This window comes from Ruditapes philippinarum, unplaced genomic scaffold, assembly GCF_026571515.1.
Source record: "Ruditapes philippinarum isolate M1 unplaced genomic scaffold, ASM2657151v2 ctg2068_1_1_1_1, whole genome shotgun sequence".
In the NCBI taxonomy this organism is placed as follows: domain Eukaryota; kingdom Metazoa; phylum Mollusca; class Bivalvia; order Venerida; family Veneridae; genus Ruditapes; species Ruditapes philippinarum.
The window spans coordinates 63,875-85,049 of record NW_026856115.1 but is presented as its reverse complement, the minus strand read 5'-3'; the positions used below and the strand labels follow the sequence as shown (position 1 = coordinate 85,049).

The window sequence follows — 21,175 nt, the reverse complement described above, 5'->3', positions numbered from 1 at the left end:
TATTGGTTAAGTATTATTTTGCAATTTAACATATTTCCTACTCGCCTACGACCGCGCAAATACTATAAATAAAACCGATGTCGCATCGTTTTAGCCACTACAAATCAAGCCCAGCGTCATATTTTATCGCGCCAGTCACACGGGACTACTTTCGTAAACGCATGCGCAATCTATATAAAACACAAGTTATAAAACTTCTATCATTTAATCTTCGCTGTGTTAAGGAGGCGGGTAACAGAGATATTGGAAAGGAACTTCACGTGGTCAACCAATGCTGATATAAATATGCTTTTGATAGTACATTTAGAAAGAAGATAACGGTTTACAAACAGATTCTTAAACAGCTTAGAAGAATCTATATTCACTTTAAATTAGCTTTGGATATTCAACTAAACTGCAGAAAATTTCTTTGCATTTCAAAACTTAGTTTTTAACTGTGGTAAACAAGTTAATTGTTTAATCTAAGTTTTAATACCTTTTATTGTTTTCTCGTGCTTTACTGACATACAGAATACAAATACAGAACTATGGAGCTTTCAAAATCAAAATCGTACTTGAATGTCTGTTTGGTTGTAGTATTTTTGTTAGGAGTTTTGACGAACTTTTCAAAAGCAGTTTCACCGGACCAACTTCAAACCGCAGGATGGCCAGAACAGGTAAGATTGAGTATCAAATTATTTGTTTAATCTTATTTCACAGTTGCTATTTGACGAGCAGAAGATATCAGTTATATATGACAGATTTAACTTAGGAATATTACGTATTTTTGATATTGATATTTACAATAACTAGAGAATATAGTATAACAAAGACGTTAAAAGACTCTGTATGTTTTAGTACAGCGTTTACTGGAAAATTAAATTAAATTTAAGCAATATCTTATTAATAATATATTCATTTCCTACATATAATATATCGAAATATATTGATTAAATAAGAAGCGGGATATTTATTTATATGTATTCCTTTCCCATTTTGTATCATCATAAATGATTGATAATACATTTTTGGATACGTCCCACATACATATCACAAATTAAAGTATCAGTATATAGCTAATAAAAACATAATTGGTAATGCAATTTTACAGTTCAGTGAGTTACACAATAATTTTCATTTTAAAATACACTGATAATAAAACAGAGTTTACATTATAATTAAACTATCTTTAAAATCTTACCTGATAAAGATAAACGTTTACAAAATAAAGAAAAAAAGTATTTCCAAAATATAAACCAGATAATTTTGCTTCAATAAATTGTTTTATGTACGATATAAAACTTGTTGACATAACGAGAATTCGTTTCAATACTTTACTTTCACCACATTAGGAAACGAAGTGTTTAACCTTGTATCTACTTTCATATAGCTTTACGTAGAGATATGTTTAATTTGGTTCAAAAAATTCTTTTAAACAGTATATTTGATTAGAAAAGTGAACTAAGTAGGAGAAAAATGGGTATTTTTCTTCCTGTGATTGTATTAATATCGGTTTATACCTTGCAAAAATCTTATAAAACTATCTGAATGAAAAACAAAACCTTGTTTATGTTCCAATAAACCCTGTAGTGCATGGTGGAAATCAAAGTTTAACAAAAAAAAAGCATTTTATTTATTCTGTTTCTTACCCAGTTTAATGTGAGTTAATGAACGAAGGTTCTTTGATTAGTCAACAGTTTCACAGTTAATAGAAATATATATGTAAGGACTTGTTAAACATAAATGATATATTTCTGTTATACATCGTAAATCACAAAGTCATCGTCGTTTTTATTGATATTGCGGGGTGTCTGAATTTCTTTTATTAATGAGAAGCAACATTTAAATAGGTACATTACGTTTACATTTTTAAAATTGCTATTGCAAAATGTAAAAAAAAATGCAACAAAATATGACATTAATGGCAACTGTAATTAGGCGCTTTCCATTTTCGTTAATTGTATACTAATTACAAGGTAATTTTACTGGATTCGTCAAAATTATAAATAAAGTGTTAACTTATCGCTATTCGTTAATTTAATTCTAATTGAACAACAATATTTACTGGATTTGGCACAAGTGTTGATAAAAAAGTTCAACAACTATATTGTCATAGCAATACGATAGTTTTCTTTTATATAAAAAGACCGCACTATTTCTGTATATATTACAACAAAATAAGAGATAAAGATATATTTAGTGTTCAATAGCTTGATAAATTCCGATATCGCCGAGAAAGATACATGGCAATATAAAAAATGTAAGTTCATTGAAGTTAAAAAGGATTTAATAAAATGCCCCTCCCACATACAAAAAGATTAATAGACAAAATAAAACGCTACGTGAATGAAATGATTTATAACTAAGTATGACTTTAAAATCCTAATCTGGGAAAGCTTAACACTTAAATTCAAACATTTTGAGAAGCCTTATAAAATATAGGATAGTTCTATATCATATGTCGTATAATGGAAAATCTCAGTTACTGTTCTTCTGTAGAAGAATAAAGATTGACTGTAAGGGTTATACACTTTTTCTTAGTTAAACATTATGCTATAACCTTTTTTAGATTTCGGTTACAAGATTCGAGACAATATATGTTTAATACCATAAATTTTAAAGTTTACTATACCCTTTATATCACGTGTCAGAATCCATTTTAGAAAACTTGAATATTTACCAAACCACAATCGTTTTGCTACGGGGCGTTGACCGTGGTCCGCATCTATCAATAATGTCTAAGAAAAGCCTCTATCAAACCGAAACATAGACCATACCTGATTTGTACTTTGTTTTCTGTCTTAGACTATGTGTTTAATCCAATAATATTCCTCCTCCACTCATATTCTTCTCCATGAAGTAAATGCACTATATATCTCATACAATCTACATGGAAAAATGTTCGTACTAATGATCATAATCTGTGCCGTTGATCACCCAAATTCTTTAATGTTAACGTATGTTAATTTGGTCATATTTAATTCCAGTATCTGTCAAATTTTCATCTTAAAAACCCTTTACATTGCCCGCTAAATTGGTTATTGTAAATAATTTATTATATGACAATTAATATATTGGTATATATATCATGTTTTAGCATTCATAGATCGCAATTGCCAAGAACTGAGACATTTTAATACTTTTAAAATATAGCTTAGCGTATTAGTGCTTACCTTTTATTTGAATATCTGAATTAATCTTATTATACTAATTTACTGATATTAACCGATTGTTGTCATTCCATTTAAATGCTCATTATGTGGCGTAAGTTAGTCATTTATTAAGTTTAATATCTTCTAGGTATCGTCATTATCTGCTATTGTTGCGTCGTCTAATTTATTGTTCGTTAAACAGTCTTTCACCGTGACATTCAATAGAAAAAGTTTGCAACAACTATGCAGGTTCTTATTTATGGTTTTTGTTATTGTAAAGGAAACAGTTTCAGACACAGTATAGATGTGTACAGTTTTAACCAAATAATAATATTTTAAGGTTAATGCACTTAACGTGATATTGTCGAATGAGCTTAAAATGTTTGTCCGATTTTCGGTGTTCCGACTGCTGGTTATTTTTTAAGTATATGTAGCCAGCATATATATCATATATACATTAGCAGCTATAAGGTCTCTGGAATCGAACTCTTCTGAATTGGTTTTGGATTTCCAATGACTATATCAAATCATGATCATGACCACTGGAGTCAACACCATCGTTATAGCTTTAATTGTGTACTTTTGAAAACAGCATGAGGTTGACTGATATCTATTGCGTTTTTTTTATGTCCATATATATTGTATTGCAATTGTATTTAATCGATTAAGGAAGAAGCCTAAGCGTGAATTTATGCCGTAATTTGTACTAGAAGCTATATGATACAACAGGATGATTTGAAGTTCCGGTTATTGATTGAAAGTTATTAATATTTTTTTCATATTAAAATAGAGAGAAATAAAAATCCCTAAACAAAGCCAAACTCGGCAAATTTGAAAATGTTTGAGACTCGGTTTAATTGAGCTTGTTAAGACCTATGGCATTTTAGTTACTTTAATAATCATCAAGTTGCTTCGTTTTGCTCCTGCTTAGTTTTATATTTTTGTTTTCATCCATGGGCTTCTATTGAAATCAATAAAGTATTAACTTGAATGAAAGCCCAAGCGGCAAAATTGAACATGCTCCAGACCGGGTTTGTACGAGCCTGTAATAAGAGGGCAGTGATAGATGCAACCTACACACTATACTCCCTAGTCCTGTCTTAGAAATAACTCATTATTTAAATTACACAAGGTATTTAATTTCATAAAAAACAGAGAAAAACAGAATACCTAAAGAACGCTCAAAACGACAAAATTGTAATTGTTGCAGGTTCGGTTTAATTCAGTTTGTTGATAGACAGTGCCGGAAAGTGCAAGTTACCGTTCACGGATAACACTATTGTTATGTATTATTTATAATATTCAGTTTATAAATTATGGTGGTTGTTTGACAAGCAAGTCATCAAGAAATGTGTGCAACAATTCATGCAGGTGCTAAAAAGAGTGTTCTCTGTCACGATGTAGGGAAACATTTTAATAACCTGTCTGATGGTATTAAATCATCAATCCTTACGATGTTAAAAAACATCCTAATAAATATTGTGGAGGGAAATAGTAGACTTTACAGCTAGAAAATTTATTGCAAAGTACTAGTGTTATGGCAAATTTATGACTTACAGGTTTATTTAATCGCTTAACTTGTTAAAGAACTTAAAAGTAACCGCGTGAAATTTAATAATGAGGCAGACGAGTGCATAGGAAATCAAACATGGACTTAATGTATTATAATATTACGTCGTGTTTATTAGCGTTGTTTAAAAGTCTAATAAAATGTTATCCTGATAAAATTGATCACTGAAATTAAAATATAAGGAAGCAATTTTATCATTCTTAATAAAGAAAATTATATTAATGTGATTCAAGTATGCCATGAAGAAAGGAAAATTGTGATATATATTCTAAAAAAATTCCTTTATGACTTCTAAAATATTTAATTAACATCACCGGACAATACAATGAAGCTGATTTATTATAATAGTAAACGAGAACAAACCACTTTTATTAACTGCAGAAAACCTTCACATTTAAAGAAATTTTTTTGTTAACAAGTATATTGTTTTGATATAAAAGAGTACATGCTAGTGGTATTCGTTTAATGATGAGAATTGTGTATTTGTATTTTGTTTCATACAATTCAAAATCAGTAATAGATAATAATTCCTTATAATCGACATTTATCATACTCTCCGTAGCAATTTATTTAATGTATGATTAATTATCAGTAAGATTTTGTTTGAAGAAAATAACATAAAGGGACATAATGTTGAAGCAATTCCCGGCTATTAATCGAAAGTAGATGCTCTAATTGGCATACGCTTTCAATATAATGTAAATGCATATGAAAATCTGAAACAGCATGTTCTGTTTTTTAAAGAATTATGCTATTTAAACCATGCTTATGTCCATTACACTTTTTATATAACAGTGAAAATATATTGATATCAGATAAAATTACGTTGAATATGTTTTGAAATATTCAAGTAAAAACACACGTGTAAAATCCCTTCTTTTAATAACACCTACTTAAGCACAACAAATGTCACTTTATTGTCGTATAAGATTGTTTAAATTAGTAAATAATTGAAAGTAGATATTTCTTGCTGAACGCGTAATATATTTAAACGAATAATCACAAAAATCAGTACCTGTCGATGCCTAAGAAGAATCATGATACAAATTCATAGGCCAAAGAATCATATTGCTGACATAATTAATATATGTTTTATTTCTTTGAGTACAATCCATGCCATCTTTGTTTTGTTTGAAGTTTCATTTTAGGAGATTGTACATAATACCACTGACATCGAACAATATGATACATTCATTTGTAACGCCAAATTTCATTGGATTATCAAGATCATCTTTTCTCAATGTGCTCGACTGCTACAATTGGACTTATTGACACTTATGCTTACATTCTTTAAACTCAGTATACTTGCACATTATCAGACTTGCGATTAAAACATAAAAAATAAGATAAGCGGTAACTCCGCAAGATCAGAAAACATCTTCAACAATGCTTAGGGGGATAGTAACATCAATAATGGCACTTAGCAAATAAGATTCATGAGCTTTTTTTTCGCAAGCAACGAGCCGTTGAACTTGCTATTTTAGAGAGCTGTCATCAATGCTGTTTTCTTCTTCTTGTATCATACATCTGTCTTTTTTTCTATGGAATGTCCTAAAACGAATTTATATATCTTTTGTAGCTGATGCCTATTCAACTTGGTTTTAAAGTGTATAAAAAAGTTTAAATGGATGAACTAACATGTTACAAACTTGTATAATTACTGTGGCTAATAAATATATAAAACTGGCAATGTAGGCATTGATTAAGGTATATTTTTGTTGAAACTAAGTCATTTACCAAAGAAATATCTAAAACTGACTCGATGTTCAGGATTCTACATTATTTGTCATAAAACTTTAATCTTGTCATATGTGCGCTTTACATATATTGACGTGCCCTTATTCATTTTCCTTCCGAGATGTAAATGTTTTTAATGATTGCACATATCGACTGCAACCAACATTTTTTTTGTATTTCACCAAAGGTTAAGTGAGGAAGATGTAATTGCAAGTTCCGTTTTAAAACATAATTTTCTATTTCGATTTAAGAGTTCCGAAGATATTTTTTTTTCAATTGATTTGCATGATTATAGTATTTACGCGGCAACTGACTGCATTTTTCACACCGTAATCATGGATATTAAGGATAATCGAATTGTTTGAAATGAATGCTATCGACAACATAAATTAAGGAGGGTAATTATTATCTTAAGATTTTTTTGTTGAACATTCACATTTTTGTGTATCGTTGCAGGATGGGTAATTCTTCGTGAATTTATTTACTTTCTTTATAAATAAATTAACGGTCAGACATTACATTCACATTTCAACTTAAATTTTTAAAGAGGCATCATGCTCATTTCTTTGCTGTCAAGTGAAGGTGAATTAGTAATATGTTTCAAAAAGTTGGCAATTAATATGGTGATACTTATTAGTATTAATTGTTAAGTATACTATACCATTTAAAATATATCTAAATTATAAAAAGGCTTCTCTGCTGTTAAGATGGCAAGAATTGAGCATAACCGATGCATTCTGAATGATATTTCAGAAAAATATTATGTTGGTCATTATTTGTTGATGATTATTATTTTAATTGTTAAACACTGTTATATTTGCAAAATGCCTAGTTGATTTTTTTTACCTGTTCGCTGGCCATTTACACTTGGATTGGCATAATGACAACCTTAATGTTTATTAAACATTGAATGTGTTTGTTAAAGAAGGTACAAATAAATATTTTATATAGCCCGATGAACTTATTATCCGCACGCGTTACCTATTACTTTTCGGAATAAACATACGTAGCTTATATTATGTTATAACAATAACGGAGATATTATAACGCAGTAAACTGTTGATGGTACTACGCACATTTCACATTCTGTAAAATTAATATATTCAAAATTTTACATCGATTTAGAATATTTTTTCTTACGTTATACATTTATTTCTTATTGAATTTGATATTATGACAGTTTTAGATTCATGCCGCTTTAAAACAGTTTGTTTGAACTAACTTCGCTACTAGTTAGAATGTCATAAATTAATATCTTTCAACGCAAACATAGTTTTTAACACATTTATTATAAAATACAATTTAGCTACATTGTACCACGCATGCCAAAGTTGTGTTTAATTTTGATGATATACAGATAGATATTTCTTATTTCTTTTTATTATTTTTTTATTTTGCTTTTAATGAATAAAAAGGCGTGATTCTTCATTTTGAAAAAGTTCAAGTGTGATCAAGATCTTTTTAATCTCTTAAATAAATGTGAAGATATTAAATGTATCTCCTTAAAGGTATACCGCCCAGATACTTAACTTATTCAAACTATGTTATCAGTATTTGTTACCGCATTTCAACTAAGCTCTTCGAGTATTCAAATGATATTTTATTCAATATGTTTGAAATTAATCATTTAAAATTTAAAAGTTATCGGACACATTATTACATGAATTAAATAGCCCCGGCCGCAATAAACGAGGAATAATTTTGATTTAACGAAAGTGAAAGTGCTTGTTATGACTAATAAACAATTTGTTTTGTCACAATTTGTGTATGGTATTTAATAATTGTTAATTGACCATGTCAAAAAGAGTATCAGAGCTTGAGTGAAACATACATGTATGTTTAAGTTTTGTAAGCATGTTTATTTCATTTCATACACTTGGTCCCTTTTTGTCATGATCTATAAATTTTGGCTATGCTTATTTACTTCAATACATGTAAGATATGAAATGCCGAGAAAACCTTTTACATTATGTTGTACTTTGAACTAAATTTAACAACCTTCCCCACTAGGATGAAAGATAGAAATAAAAAAACCTAATGTGGATATACATAAACATATTTCTTATTGGGATCCTTACTCAGATGAAACATTTAAAAGTTACCCTCTGTTAGCCTTAAGGTATTCAAGTCATCTAATCTGGTTTTCTTTTATCTTGACAGCATGAATAACGGTTCACTTAATTCAATTTAGACAAAAGAATAACTTAGCGTGATTAAAACATTGACAGCAGGCAGCAATCACGTTGATTATCATGATGTGTAAGACAATTCGGAATGCATACTTATATACAAATATCTAAACTGACAGCCGTAAAATATGGACAAGCCTATTAAAGCCTGACCTTTGTAAAAAGGTTAATTAATAAATTGAGTACTTTTACTTTAAACATAGGTACCGGTTTCAAAGTGATTTTGAATAATATTTATGAGCTTTGTCATTCACATATCAGATAATGTATACAATTGAATCATCGTTTTATTCCAAAATGATACTTTGTGTAAATTAAATAAGATTATCAAATTTGTTTTAAATTAACTAAGATGAACAAAAATATTACCGATTTACTAAGGTAGCAGCATTTTCGAAAGCACGTGTTTTTTGCTGATTGCCTATACCAAAAATATCTTAATCCATAATCTTTAATATTTCATTTTGTTCTGGTCCTTTGTGACCATTTATTCCATGAAGATTGATAACTTTTTACTGTTGCTCTTTCTGATAAACAAACTTAATAAAGTAGTTTGAAGTTTTCAGAATTTGTTTTTATCGTTTTCATTGCTTTCGGTAGATCAACTTTTATGGCGATTCATATAATCAATTTAATTATCACAAATGTTTTTCATAACTGATTTCAGGCGCGGTTTGTCTTAAATACTGTTCAGTTCAATGATTTATTTTTTATAAAGATACTATGATACAAAAATGTACGAGTATCTTTTGCTAAACATGTACTTCATGTACTTAAACTAAAATAAATTGAACTTTTTCTCTAGATTTTAGCGCACTGTAAATTTTAGCCCTTAATTGTTAGTTAAAGTCGTATATAAAACTAAAAAGCTTTACTGCACGTAAAAATGTCATTTTGGTGTTTATTTTGAGACGTAAGACGTTCCTTAATGTCGTGCCTGTAATTTAAGGGACTGAAATAAAACAATAAAATTGTCCGGCGAATTTGTCAGAATTCATTCAGAAAGTAATTATGAGAAGACTATAAATCAGTTATTCTTCATCAGTTTTGTCCACTCGACTTTAATGTTGTCATTTGTTTAACAAGGACCATAATAACTTCACGCCAAGTATTTCCAATCATGAACAATTTTCTGTTTTGCCATGAGATATGGAAATATAATATCCTTAGCTGTCAGCAATAAACACTACAACTATTTAAGCGGACTTGATAAAGCCGTATTGAATCCAATCCTTGTCTGTAAAGAATTGTTCTGAAATGTCTGCTGGGAAATAACGGCAATTAGTTTATTATAATATTTATAATTAACTTCTGCGCACATATCACGGTCACCTTGGAGAATAAATGATTACATTAGTTAATATCACAACTTTTAAACTTTCTCTTTGTTTGTTTTGTTGAAATCTTTGATGTGCTTACATAAAATAACATACATATGTGAAATTGATGCTCAATTAGATAATTGTACAATGTTGCATCTATGTGTTTAGAAAATTATTTTATTATTCGTGAATGTTATTTAATACAAGACTGAGATAAAGGACACATATTCCTTGATCGTAGAAACGCTATGGGAAACGCTGATAATACTAGAATAATTTTTTTGCCTATGTCTACCACAAAAGATGACAGAAATGGAGCGAAATTCCTATTTTAGAAATATCGCATTCATTTAAATTTTGATTTCATTCTTATATAATGAATTATAATTTTAAACACAAAATTGCGCATAACTAGCATAAATAATTGTTAAACATCAACATATGTACTTACAAAACAAAATTACGTCTGTTGATAATTTATATCAAACTATTTATGAACATAAAGGAAAAAAATGTCGTTTGAAAAGTTTTCTTAAATCTAAGAATTATTCAAGTTCCTTTTTGCGAAATGCAAATGTATTTAAATCGTATAAATACATGTTCATGTATTAGAGCATTTACTGTTATCATTTTAAACAATCTACCTTTTTATAGCCGCGGCTTTAAAGATAATGACCGTTATCCCTTGTGATTACTTTTCTTATATTTAATTCATGAAATTGCGTGTAACCAAGAAATTAAAATGGTTCTTAACGTTATCGTTGCATTATTATGGCGTTTATTGTCGTCTGATGCAATGGTTAAGTACATGTGGATCTGTTCCTGGCACGAAGTCTTAAAACAAAACAATGCCTCATGATTGTTTAACTGTCAAACAATAGATTATCCTGTTTGTAGGACGATGTGTTGTTTAGACATATTAGCTATTTAGGATAGTTGTGGCATCGTATCAATTAAAGATTAAATAAAAATAAATAATGATAATTCTGTCATGTGGTTAAATCTTTTCATGTATACATTGCATGGGTATTAAGTTAATTTATGTACAACTGATATTCTTCCAAAGTAAGGAAAAATGTAGAAAAGGAGAAAGATATTTTATGACATGAAATGATGTAATATACATCTACAATTATGTAGTTTAGTTTAAAATCATTTGATATTGTAGCTGTATGTTTTGCGATGAATTGAATATTAAGATATTCGAAATTTAGCTCCATTGTTAGAATTTTAAGTCATTTAGTACCCATCATTTTGTATGATCTTTTGCCAGCCATAACACCAGGGTTGCTAGTGTAAATCTGAGAGTGATTTGTTTCATAAGATAAGTCATCATTCCAGTAATTTCCTTCATTTATCATTTTATTTACTTCCTTCATAAGATATATCATTATTGGTTCCCTTCTTTCTCCCTACAACATTTGAGGATGGTACATTAATTAATTTGCAATAGAATATGTTTCACTTTAAGTGACAAGTAAAGTCAAGTTACGTGTAGCTGGTCGTTTAACGCATATTGAGGTTGGCTATAATAATTTATACAATGGCAAGTGTTGAGGTTGACCACTGCTAATGCATAACATTCACTATGTATTCAAATCGGCTAGAATCACATTTCAACTGCATTGAAACTGAGGGGCGTGGGTTCAAACCCCAGAAGGGGCTACTTTTTTCTTTATTTTTTTCTTTTTACCATTATTTATGTATTTCTCAGATCCCTAATGTTAACAAAAGTGTTTTATTTAATTATATAATTATTGTAGGTATTAATATGCTAAATAATGCCAAATTTAATAGCAAATATGATACCAGATATTTTCAAAGTTTAATGAAATCAAAACTACACGATGAAAGTATTTTATATTTTGCATGATCAACCAATATTCTTTTAAAAAAATTTAGGCAAACCTTGAAAGCAGCTCCTCATTGTGATTAATTTTAGGGATACTTTGAATAAGGCTTTTTAAAAAGGGAAATGGTCAAATAAGTTTTTAAAGTGGGTGTGTTAGGGTTAAATTTTTATACCTGTATTTAAAACATTTTGTTTAGAAACAATCATTTGATCATGTAATTTGTGACCTGAATGTTATTATTTGTTTCTTAACAATGAACAATAGGAAGACATTTTTATAATGATGATATTTTAGATAATTTAGAGTTTCTTCATTTCTGGAAAAAATCCCTTCAATTAGGAAAGTTTTAGTTAAGAAATATGTCCATAACTATTTAAAAAAAAAACGGTAATATTTTATTTAAATTTTGCATACAGTCGACCATTAAGGCATATAACTGTCCTGTGTTTTCAATTTTAAAGTTTTTATATAGTGCCAATTAGAAATGGTCTACCTTAAATCCAATGACTATCTATGTTCAGTAAAAAGGTAATCAATAGAACTTTAATTGACAAGAATCATTTTAAAGATTAGATTTAGGAAAAGGTATTTAATAATTTTGTTTTGTTAAATCCAACGTTTTGGATAATAATCAAACAAACTATTTGGTAGCAATATTGAATTCTCCTCAATGGAAAGGTTTTCATCAGTATCAAATGATTTTCTGATTAAAGAAGCCCTATCAGTGTGACAGAAACCCCCACACAATTATGTACCAGTACAAATATCATCAATGTATTCTGTAATACTAATCTATCATTCATGGAAATAACGGGCACCGTAATGTTAACACTATAATTTGCAGTTAAGGAAACGAATTCACAGCACAACTGTGCAATAAATGATATATGAGAATCATGTCATATTATTAGCGGTTTTAGACATTAATCGAGATATATTGATATGCGATTGTCGTCATTTGTTGTTTAACAAATTGTTATTTCTATCAATTTCTCTCTCACATAGAAAATACAAAACCATATCAAATTGGTACTGAATCAATCTGTAATTGTTGCAATACGAACGTGTTGTACAGCAAAATTGCTTGCCTTGCTATCTTGTAACAAATGATAATTGAAACATTGTCTCGATGACAGCCTCTGTTAATGGACATATTTATAACTCTATTGACAGTGCAGAAATAAATTTATGGTAGCAATCACTTTGCATGAGCATATTAAACATAACAAATAATAAATTAAAGAGAAATAGTCTTGACAATTAATGTGACATTATGCTCATCAAAGTTAAAATTGTCAGTAAACAGGTATTAATAAGAATATCATGACATTTTGCCATATTTGTGTTCAAATTTTACTGTGAAAGAAAAACCAATTATTCATGTGATTTAAGGTAATTTCGACAAATTTAGGTAGTTGTTAATTGTATAATAAACATTTTTTGTTATCATTTGTTGGTACAATCACCGTTACAATAGCCAGGCTTTTGAAATATATTACTTATTCATCTCAACTTGACAGCAAAACATGAACATAATGTCACTCTATGCATTATGTTATTTTATATTTAACCTCAGAAAATGTATTTTAAAAGAGAATTTCAAATTTTTTTATAAGTATCCTGTCGTATCCGTAATAATGTAATAAACGTTACCTGAATTAGACTTCTTAAATTTAACAAAAATATATTCTCAATTATATAATCATTGATACATATGTTTTTACATAAATGCTTATGATGATTGTTATCTATATAAATAAACACATTAAAATATTTAGATAAGTAAGTAAGAACTAACATTGAAGCTTAAGTTAAGCTGTTAAGCTTGCCTTTGTCCTGACCTCACTGCCGTTATTTCGAATTTCTTGATCTATTCATCTTTAAAAATCTTTTTAATTTAAGTTATGTTCATTAAATAACACTCGTATTCTCAATTACTTTTGGATTTATTCTTAGCATATAAGAGATGCAAACAATATAAATTCTTCGTTGTGTGCGTTCCATTATCTATTTGAATGCCCGATTTCGTTACCCAACTTAAATCATTTTTCTTAAAGGGATTAATTCGTCTTTCAAAAGGAACAAGAATTTCCGTTGCAGGATACATCAATCAAACATTGTCATATAAATGTTCGCACAGCAGTTGAATGTGACAGCGTATGAATATATTCAATCATTTATTCAAGGCAACTTAGCATGTGTTCTTTGTAGTGTCTATCAAATAATGAGCTGGTATTGTAGACCGATTGCTAAACATGAAGTATTGTCTTAAGAAAATAGTATAATAAAAGTTCAAAAGTTTAAGTTAGTATTTATGTTACTTCCAATAGTAAAGAATTAAGAAAAAAAACAATTTAAATAAAATTAAACTTGTTGTTTATGGAAATATATGGCTAATGGTAAAAAAACCCCATAAATACTTAAATGTTGTAAAAATATAGCAGACACTTTTAAGGCCATCTTATATAACATAAGTTACGTAAAATCTAAATAATACAATATTTTGACAAAATCTGGTGCTCTAACTTAATTACATGAACATAATGTTTTTCCTGTTTATTAACTAAACAAATTTCCCCATTTATTGTCACATTTAGTTGTCTGGCGCTCGTGATGTATATGGTGTTGTTTTTACAACATGTCATGAGGATTTTGATTAAACCATGTTTGTGACTCCCAATAGAACTGTTGAAAACCGTAGATAATCATGTCTTGAACCAATAATATTACTGTGTTAAATGAATGAGACATAAATGGCTCTGTAGTGTGAAATAAAGCTTTGATCTACAAGATTGCATAAACAGCATGATAACTATCCATGGAATATTAAGCGTATAACGTGTAAAAATGTAACCAGTGAATCACAGAATACTAAATTATATTTAACCTCTAAGCTAACATGAGAATATATGACATAATTATTTGATTTAACATAAAGAACATACTGATCTTACATATAACATAAACAAAGTAATAACCCATTGAATATTTTATCATCGCGTTATTTTATGAGAAACAATATATATATATATCTAGAAATTGTTGTTGTTGTTTTAATTGTGTTTTATTAATTATTTGTATAAAGTCCAATTCGGCATTCACAACCGTATATCTAATAAACCCAAGACAACAAATATTTAAATGTTTTTATACTGTCATGCTTCTAATATTTCCCTTTCCGACCTTTCATAAAGGAAAAGTTTGTCTTAGTTCACCAAGCTTAAATCACAAATACTTGCTCTTTTGAAATTTAAATAACTATGCACCTTCAGGAACTGATAATCATTAATGGCGAAAGAATCATTGATTATATTTGTAATATGGCAAAGTTAAAACGTTTGCAAATATATTTTCAACTGTCAACCACAAGTTAACCATCAATTGTTCAAACCGCGACTTAATTCGGCAGTATTCTCAAAAAGAATTAATCGATAATGACTGTTATTTGTCCTTCCGTAAGATTTAAGTGTATAATTAGCATTAAACAATTGACCAGGATCCTTTGTTTATATCAATATGAAACGAAAAGAGAAATATTTCATTGTGTGTTTAATTCTTACTTTTGTTTTGTCCATGCTCATTTGCTTCATTACAAACATTTTTCATAAATCAATCGTTTTCCTTTTATATAGTTATGTGCAGTGCTATATTGAATCATTAGAATTAATGGTATAAATACATCTGATTATTTATGGCATAAAAGTGATTTCCTTCCAATATAAAGGAAGTAATTTTGGTAATTGCTCTCGGAACATGATTTCGCCCTGAAAATAGATGTCAAATAAATGAACGCAATGCAATATTTATCGATTAGGAATGAAATGGTCCATCCAATCACCGTTTTATGATCAAATAGCTACACTATGCTTGATTAAAATGAAAATATTTGTACTTTCTAAAAGTGAAACTATATTTTTATAAATGAAAAACAAACAAAAATTGAGCGGGTTTCTTCGTGATAAAATCATATTTGAATTTGGACAGGAAGTAGAGAGCGATTAAATTTTATTTGTGCAACGTCAATTAAAATAACTTTATAAAGTAGCAAACAAACATAACTATTCGTCAATATTAATAAAATAATATTATTTATTATAACGTAGTTACAAAATAATTATTGCAAATATAAAATCCATGATATCTTTGAAACCTAATCGGCGTCTGCGTTTTTTTTGAACGTCGTTTTACATTTTTATTTTTTGGTTTCATATAAAAAGATTGAAAAATATATATCTACATAACATTTTAAATTAATTGCGATTATTACCATGTAATAAGTAGTATAGATGATAAAAATCATTTTATGATTTAAACCTGATGCAACGATATTTATTTAAATGGATACATGTTCTTGTTTGCACTAGCAACATAATGTAAAAGGTTCACCTGCTTTTATACAATTTATCAATGTTATCATTTGTATTGTATTACACATTGATTTTTTGGCAAACAACCGAAATATCTTATATTGCATTTATATATCCATACATGAATATAATAAAGTAAATAAAGAATTATCAAATTTAAACACTCAACTTTGTTTTTTATATATTCTAGGTAGATCTAGACTCACAGTTGCAAAAGGCTTTTAGAGAAGAACTTCGAAAAGAGCTGGCTGAATTTACCGAAAAGGAGGAACAGATCGTAGAAAAAATACGAGAATTATACAAAGAGCGGGAAAATATCAGGACAATGAAACGAGGGCACACACAATGCTTCTTGAATCTTGTTTCATGTTACCGTAAACGGAAATAGATTACCTCAGCCGCACTTGCGCAGAACAATCATCAAATGATGATTTACTATTGTGATAAAGTCTTTATCATGAAGCTTATTTTTCTATCATTCAGATGGCTACATTCATTTGTATATCAGTGTCTTTAAATGAACATTTGGCAAATTCTTCTATCGTCACATATGCATGTGACATATATTAAACATCGGCTGGTTCTAGTTGACGTACTGACGTAATGGGTTTCTTGAAAAGTTTATAATAATCCGCCGTACAATGGACGCCATCAAAAGTTACAAAAGTGCAAATGCCAGTACAGTTAGTACTTTCAAATCAATCATAAAGAAAAGAAAATAATTGCCTTTAATTTTGGACGTTGTACTTTACCGTTGTTTTTATTTCAGAACTTTGAAAGACAAAAAGTTAAATAATTCAATAGACAATGATTAAATTGTTTAATTTGTTTATTCTTTTAGATCGAAATCGCATTCATGTCATAAAAATTCTTTCAATAAATAATGAGAAATTTGTTCAAAAGTATTTATTTTGATTTTCTCAAATCCTATGTAACAACAAATTAAAATGACAAATCAAAATGTATCGTAAAAATATCAATGGTTTTGCTCAGTAAGCACGTCTCACAATGACATCACATGGAGCATTTTTGTAAAACAAGTTTATACTAAAATATGATTACACAGAACAATTAAGGGTCACATTCAATGAACGCATCCCAAAATCAGCAACACAGGACCATCGGCACGTAGCCCAGTAGGACACCGAACAAAACATGAAATGGCACGAATGGTAAAGCACAAGACAGGGTGCTATTATAATAAATTCTAAATAGGAAACCATAGACCTTCGGTTAAATCGTCAACCTATGCAGTATAGGAATAACAAATTTAAATTAGAGGCTGATTTTTTATATGACAATGATAAAAAATGTTATGTTTTGCAACTTATTTCTCTATTAACAAATATGAAAAGAAACTCTGCAATCTTACTAAGTTGCCCGGTTTATTCCGGCAATTGTAATAGCTATAATCATAGGCAATTAAGAATTATAAGAAATCAGGATCATGATAAAAATCAGATTGTTTAATTAAACGATTATCCGTTAAATACTATCAATTAATTTAGAACATTTAGCACAATTTGTTCCTATCATAATTGTATAAACACTGGTATGATATTTGTAGAAAGTAACCATCAATAAGGAGAAAACTTGCGTTCAAAATATTGACTTTCTCTTTAACCAATCAGATATACTTATTGTATTTGAGTTTCTTGTATAAAAAGCGTTATATGCATGTACGTCAATCTGAATTTTGTTATCATCCAATGTGCCGCTTCTGGACCTAGATAGAATAACGTGAGATATCAAATTGTGTACTTCAATTGAATATTTTACACTGTCTGATGACATAATATTTTCCTCTTATTCAACAATTTTAGAAACCAATTAACATTGCTTCTTTGTTATATAATTTGTGTAACAATGTTATATCTCAATGTTTGTGACATATTTATTAATCATGAATTTTCTCTATTCTACAGTATGGCCGTAATCATATTTCACGAAATTGTAGTATGTATGTTTGTATCAAAATTCAATACATGCATCAATTGCATTAAAAGTCATAAGTAAATGCAGCATTTTCTCAGAAATTACGAATCAAATCGAGTATTGAGGCATTTCAAATTTGAAGTACAGTCGGACAAACAGAATCACACAACTCTACGCCCTGAAGATTCTGAGACTTATGTAAATAGTTATATTATAAATTTACAGCCAAGCTCAGTCGTACTTTTCATAAGCAAATCGCTAAGTATTTGGAATAATTCTATAACAAAAGAAAACTATATTTTCGTGCAATATAAGTTCACTTAATAGGTATTTTTTAAACAATGGAAAAAATATTTCCAGACTGACTTGTCTTTATTTAATATACGAATTGTATACGAATTCCTATAACTATTCACAAGCTTTAAAAGATTTAAAATATGTCCCCCAGTGCTGTTAGAGCATGAATAGGCATCTGAGTAGAGCAACTTGAGTGTGTGAGCTAGTTGGAGAGCTTCCTTTTTACATATTTGAAAGTCCCTGAACCAGTTTCATGTGACATGTGGTTGTATCGTAATTGAAGTGACGCCAAGATATGTCTAAATCATATCTGATTTGCCAAAAGAAATTCTTTGTTCTATCTTTAACTACACAAAAATGTCCAGACCAGCTAATTGCAGTCGTTGTTTATACCATATTATAGACATGTTACTCATTTCCCCTATAAGATTTGCGGATTTAAGACACAGCTACTAACTTACGTGATTAATAATGCATGGAAACATGTTGTCAGTAAGAAGCAACCACTACTGCAAATGATATGGAAATTAAAAATGAATCAAATACAATATTTTTATCTATTTGAATTGATAGGACACACATAAACAGTATCAAATGATTTTAGAAGTTTCATCTGTAAAATTCATATGTAGTATCAAGTCCGTCAACTCACCGGATACTGACGTAAACGATTAAGCAAGTAGTTTTTTTTTAAAAATAATTAATGACTGCTAAGCAGCTTTATCAATTAAACGTTAATTTTACTTTGACATATGCATGTATGTCATGCTCAAAATTGATATTTCTAGATAGAAAATGTAATGTATGATATTGATATGAATTTGGTATGAATTTGACAATGAAAGTAAACTATTTTTTTTAAAGGAAACTCAACTTGACGCCGAAGACTGAAAATTTCGTATATTATATTACATAGATGTACGCATTTCTGATGGAGTGCCCACAATTATGACTATTTTTAATATATAAAACCTTTTAGACATTGATATATTGTTAAAATGGTTTTACTATGCACAATATTTTTTCTCTTACACACTTTTGTATTATGACCTTTTAAACTCTATTTAAGGAAATACCAAAACAAATAGGTCCAAAGGGGCAAACCGATATACGTATTTTAAGTTTGTCCTCCCTACAAAAATTGTCTTTCCTAACTAAGCATCCAGCATCATTCATTTACCAATACGTATTTGATCAAAAATAATTCTATAATATTCGTTTCAGTAAAGATGAAAAATATATACGTGCTAATGTTTGGATCAAACATTGTTCACTTACGACTTTCATTAATCCTTACAATGCATGGTTTCTAATGCAACTCAAAGCAATCGTTCTCATAGGATAAATTCGTTTTTAAATGGAACATGAATTTCTGTCGTAGAATACATCAATCAAACAATGTCATATAAATGTTCACACATCAGTTGAATTTGACGACGTATAAATATACTCAATCATTCATGTCAGGTTTACGCCGCATGTGTTCTTTGTACTGTCTATCGAATAATTAGCAAGTATTTTAGAACAATTGTAAGGAATAAACTGGAAATTTTGCCCTAAGAAATTAAAAGAAAATAAGTTCAAAAGTTTAAGCTTATATTAACATTACTCTCTAATAGAAAAATGTAAAGGTAAACATCAAGTCATGCTGAAGCATGGTCGTGTTTGAGATACCAAAATAGAACAGTCACAAATCCAAAACTTTTCTTTTCTAATAAGCGTCATTAATTCAAAAGCTAATACTAACATTACTTCCTAAAAAGAAAAGATCAGGATCAAAGTCACAATTCTTAGGCAATTGTTATGAAAGGCGAAACATGATTGAGTTTTTATTTAGATAACAAACGGAAAAAGTCACATATACCAAAAATTTGTATTTGCATATAAGTGTCATCTATTCAAAGAATATTTACTAGAATGGTGCAACTACTTAAGACAGAAATATATTGCTAATGTAAAATTTCTTATGATGCAGGTACTAAGCAAACAAATCTTGATTATAACGCATGCTTTCTTTAGCTTTATTATAATGTTCAATTTGTTTTCATTTGAAATCTAAAAATTAAAAGCGACTTCAAATCGAAGATCCAAGAGTTGAGTTTCATCAATGAAATGTTTGTGTTATCAGGTTTTAACACGTAACAGCACTGTAATGTCATAATTGTGGCAACATTATAGCATATCTAGTGAAAGAAGACTACATGCGCTCCAGGCGAGACTTGAACCATCAGTGGTGAGGGGTAAATGGTTTAAAGACAAAAACCACTCGGGCACGAACACCCTTATGGTACACATTGTTGCAGAGAATACCAATTATTAGACAAAATAATGTGCACTCTATGAGAATCTCATAACCTAAATGAATATTTATAAAGCATAAAACTTCTACATGTCATAAAGATTTTGATTTAACCAAGTTTTTTATTCCTTACAGAACTGTTGACAGATATATACATTCATGTTGTAACTTTAACTTGGACATGTTGTAAACCGTTGGTACAACTGTGATACAAGAGTAAATAGCATTTTCATATGAAAACAGATTGGATAGACAAATAAATTACCCATAGTACAGTAATTATGGCGAGGAAAGGGCTGTATAAAAGTCCAATGTCCAATGGCTAAACGTCTATAATTATTGTCAAACTAAGTGTGTTTTGAAAAAATAAGTTACAATTTGACATTTATTTTTGCCTGTTATAGGATTATTTACGCTCATTATAAATGTTGGCAACGAATTATTTAATACAAAACATTAATGAAGTGAGAAGTTT

General features: G+C 29.0%; 1 protein-coding gene across 1 annotated transcript; it reads left to right on the top strand.

Moving 5' to 3' along the window:
- The first annotated feature begins 94 nt into the window (after positions 1-94).
- Positions 95-17,065, top strand: LOC132745423 (uncharacterized). The gene is made up of 2 exons (XM_060734337.1): positions 95-656; positions 16,360-17,065. The coding sequence occupies exons 1-2, from the start codon at positions 528-530 to the stop codon at positions 16,555-16,557; spliced, it is 327 nt and encodes a 108-aa protein (XP_060590320.1). The 5' UTR covers positions 95-527; the 3' UTR covers positions 16,558-17,065.
- The last annotated feature ends 4,110 nt before the right edge of the window (positions 17,066-21,175 follow it).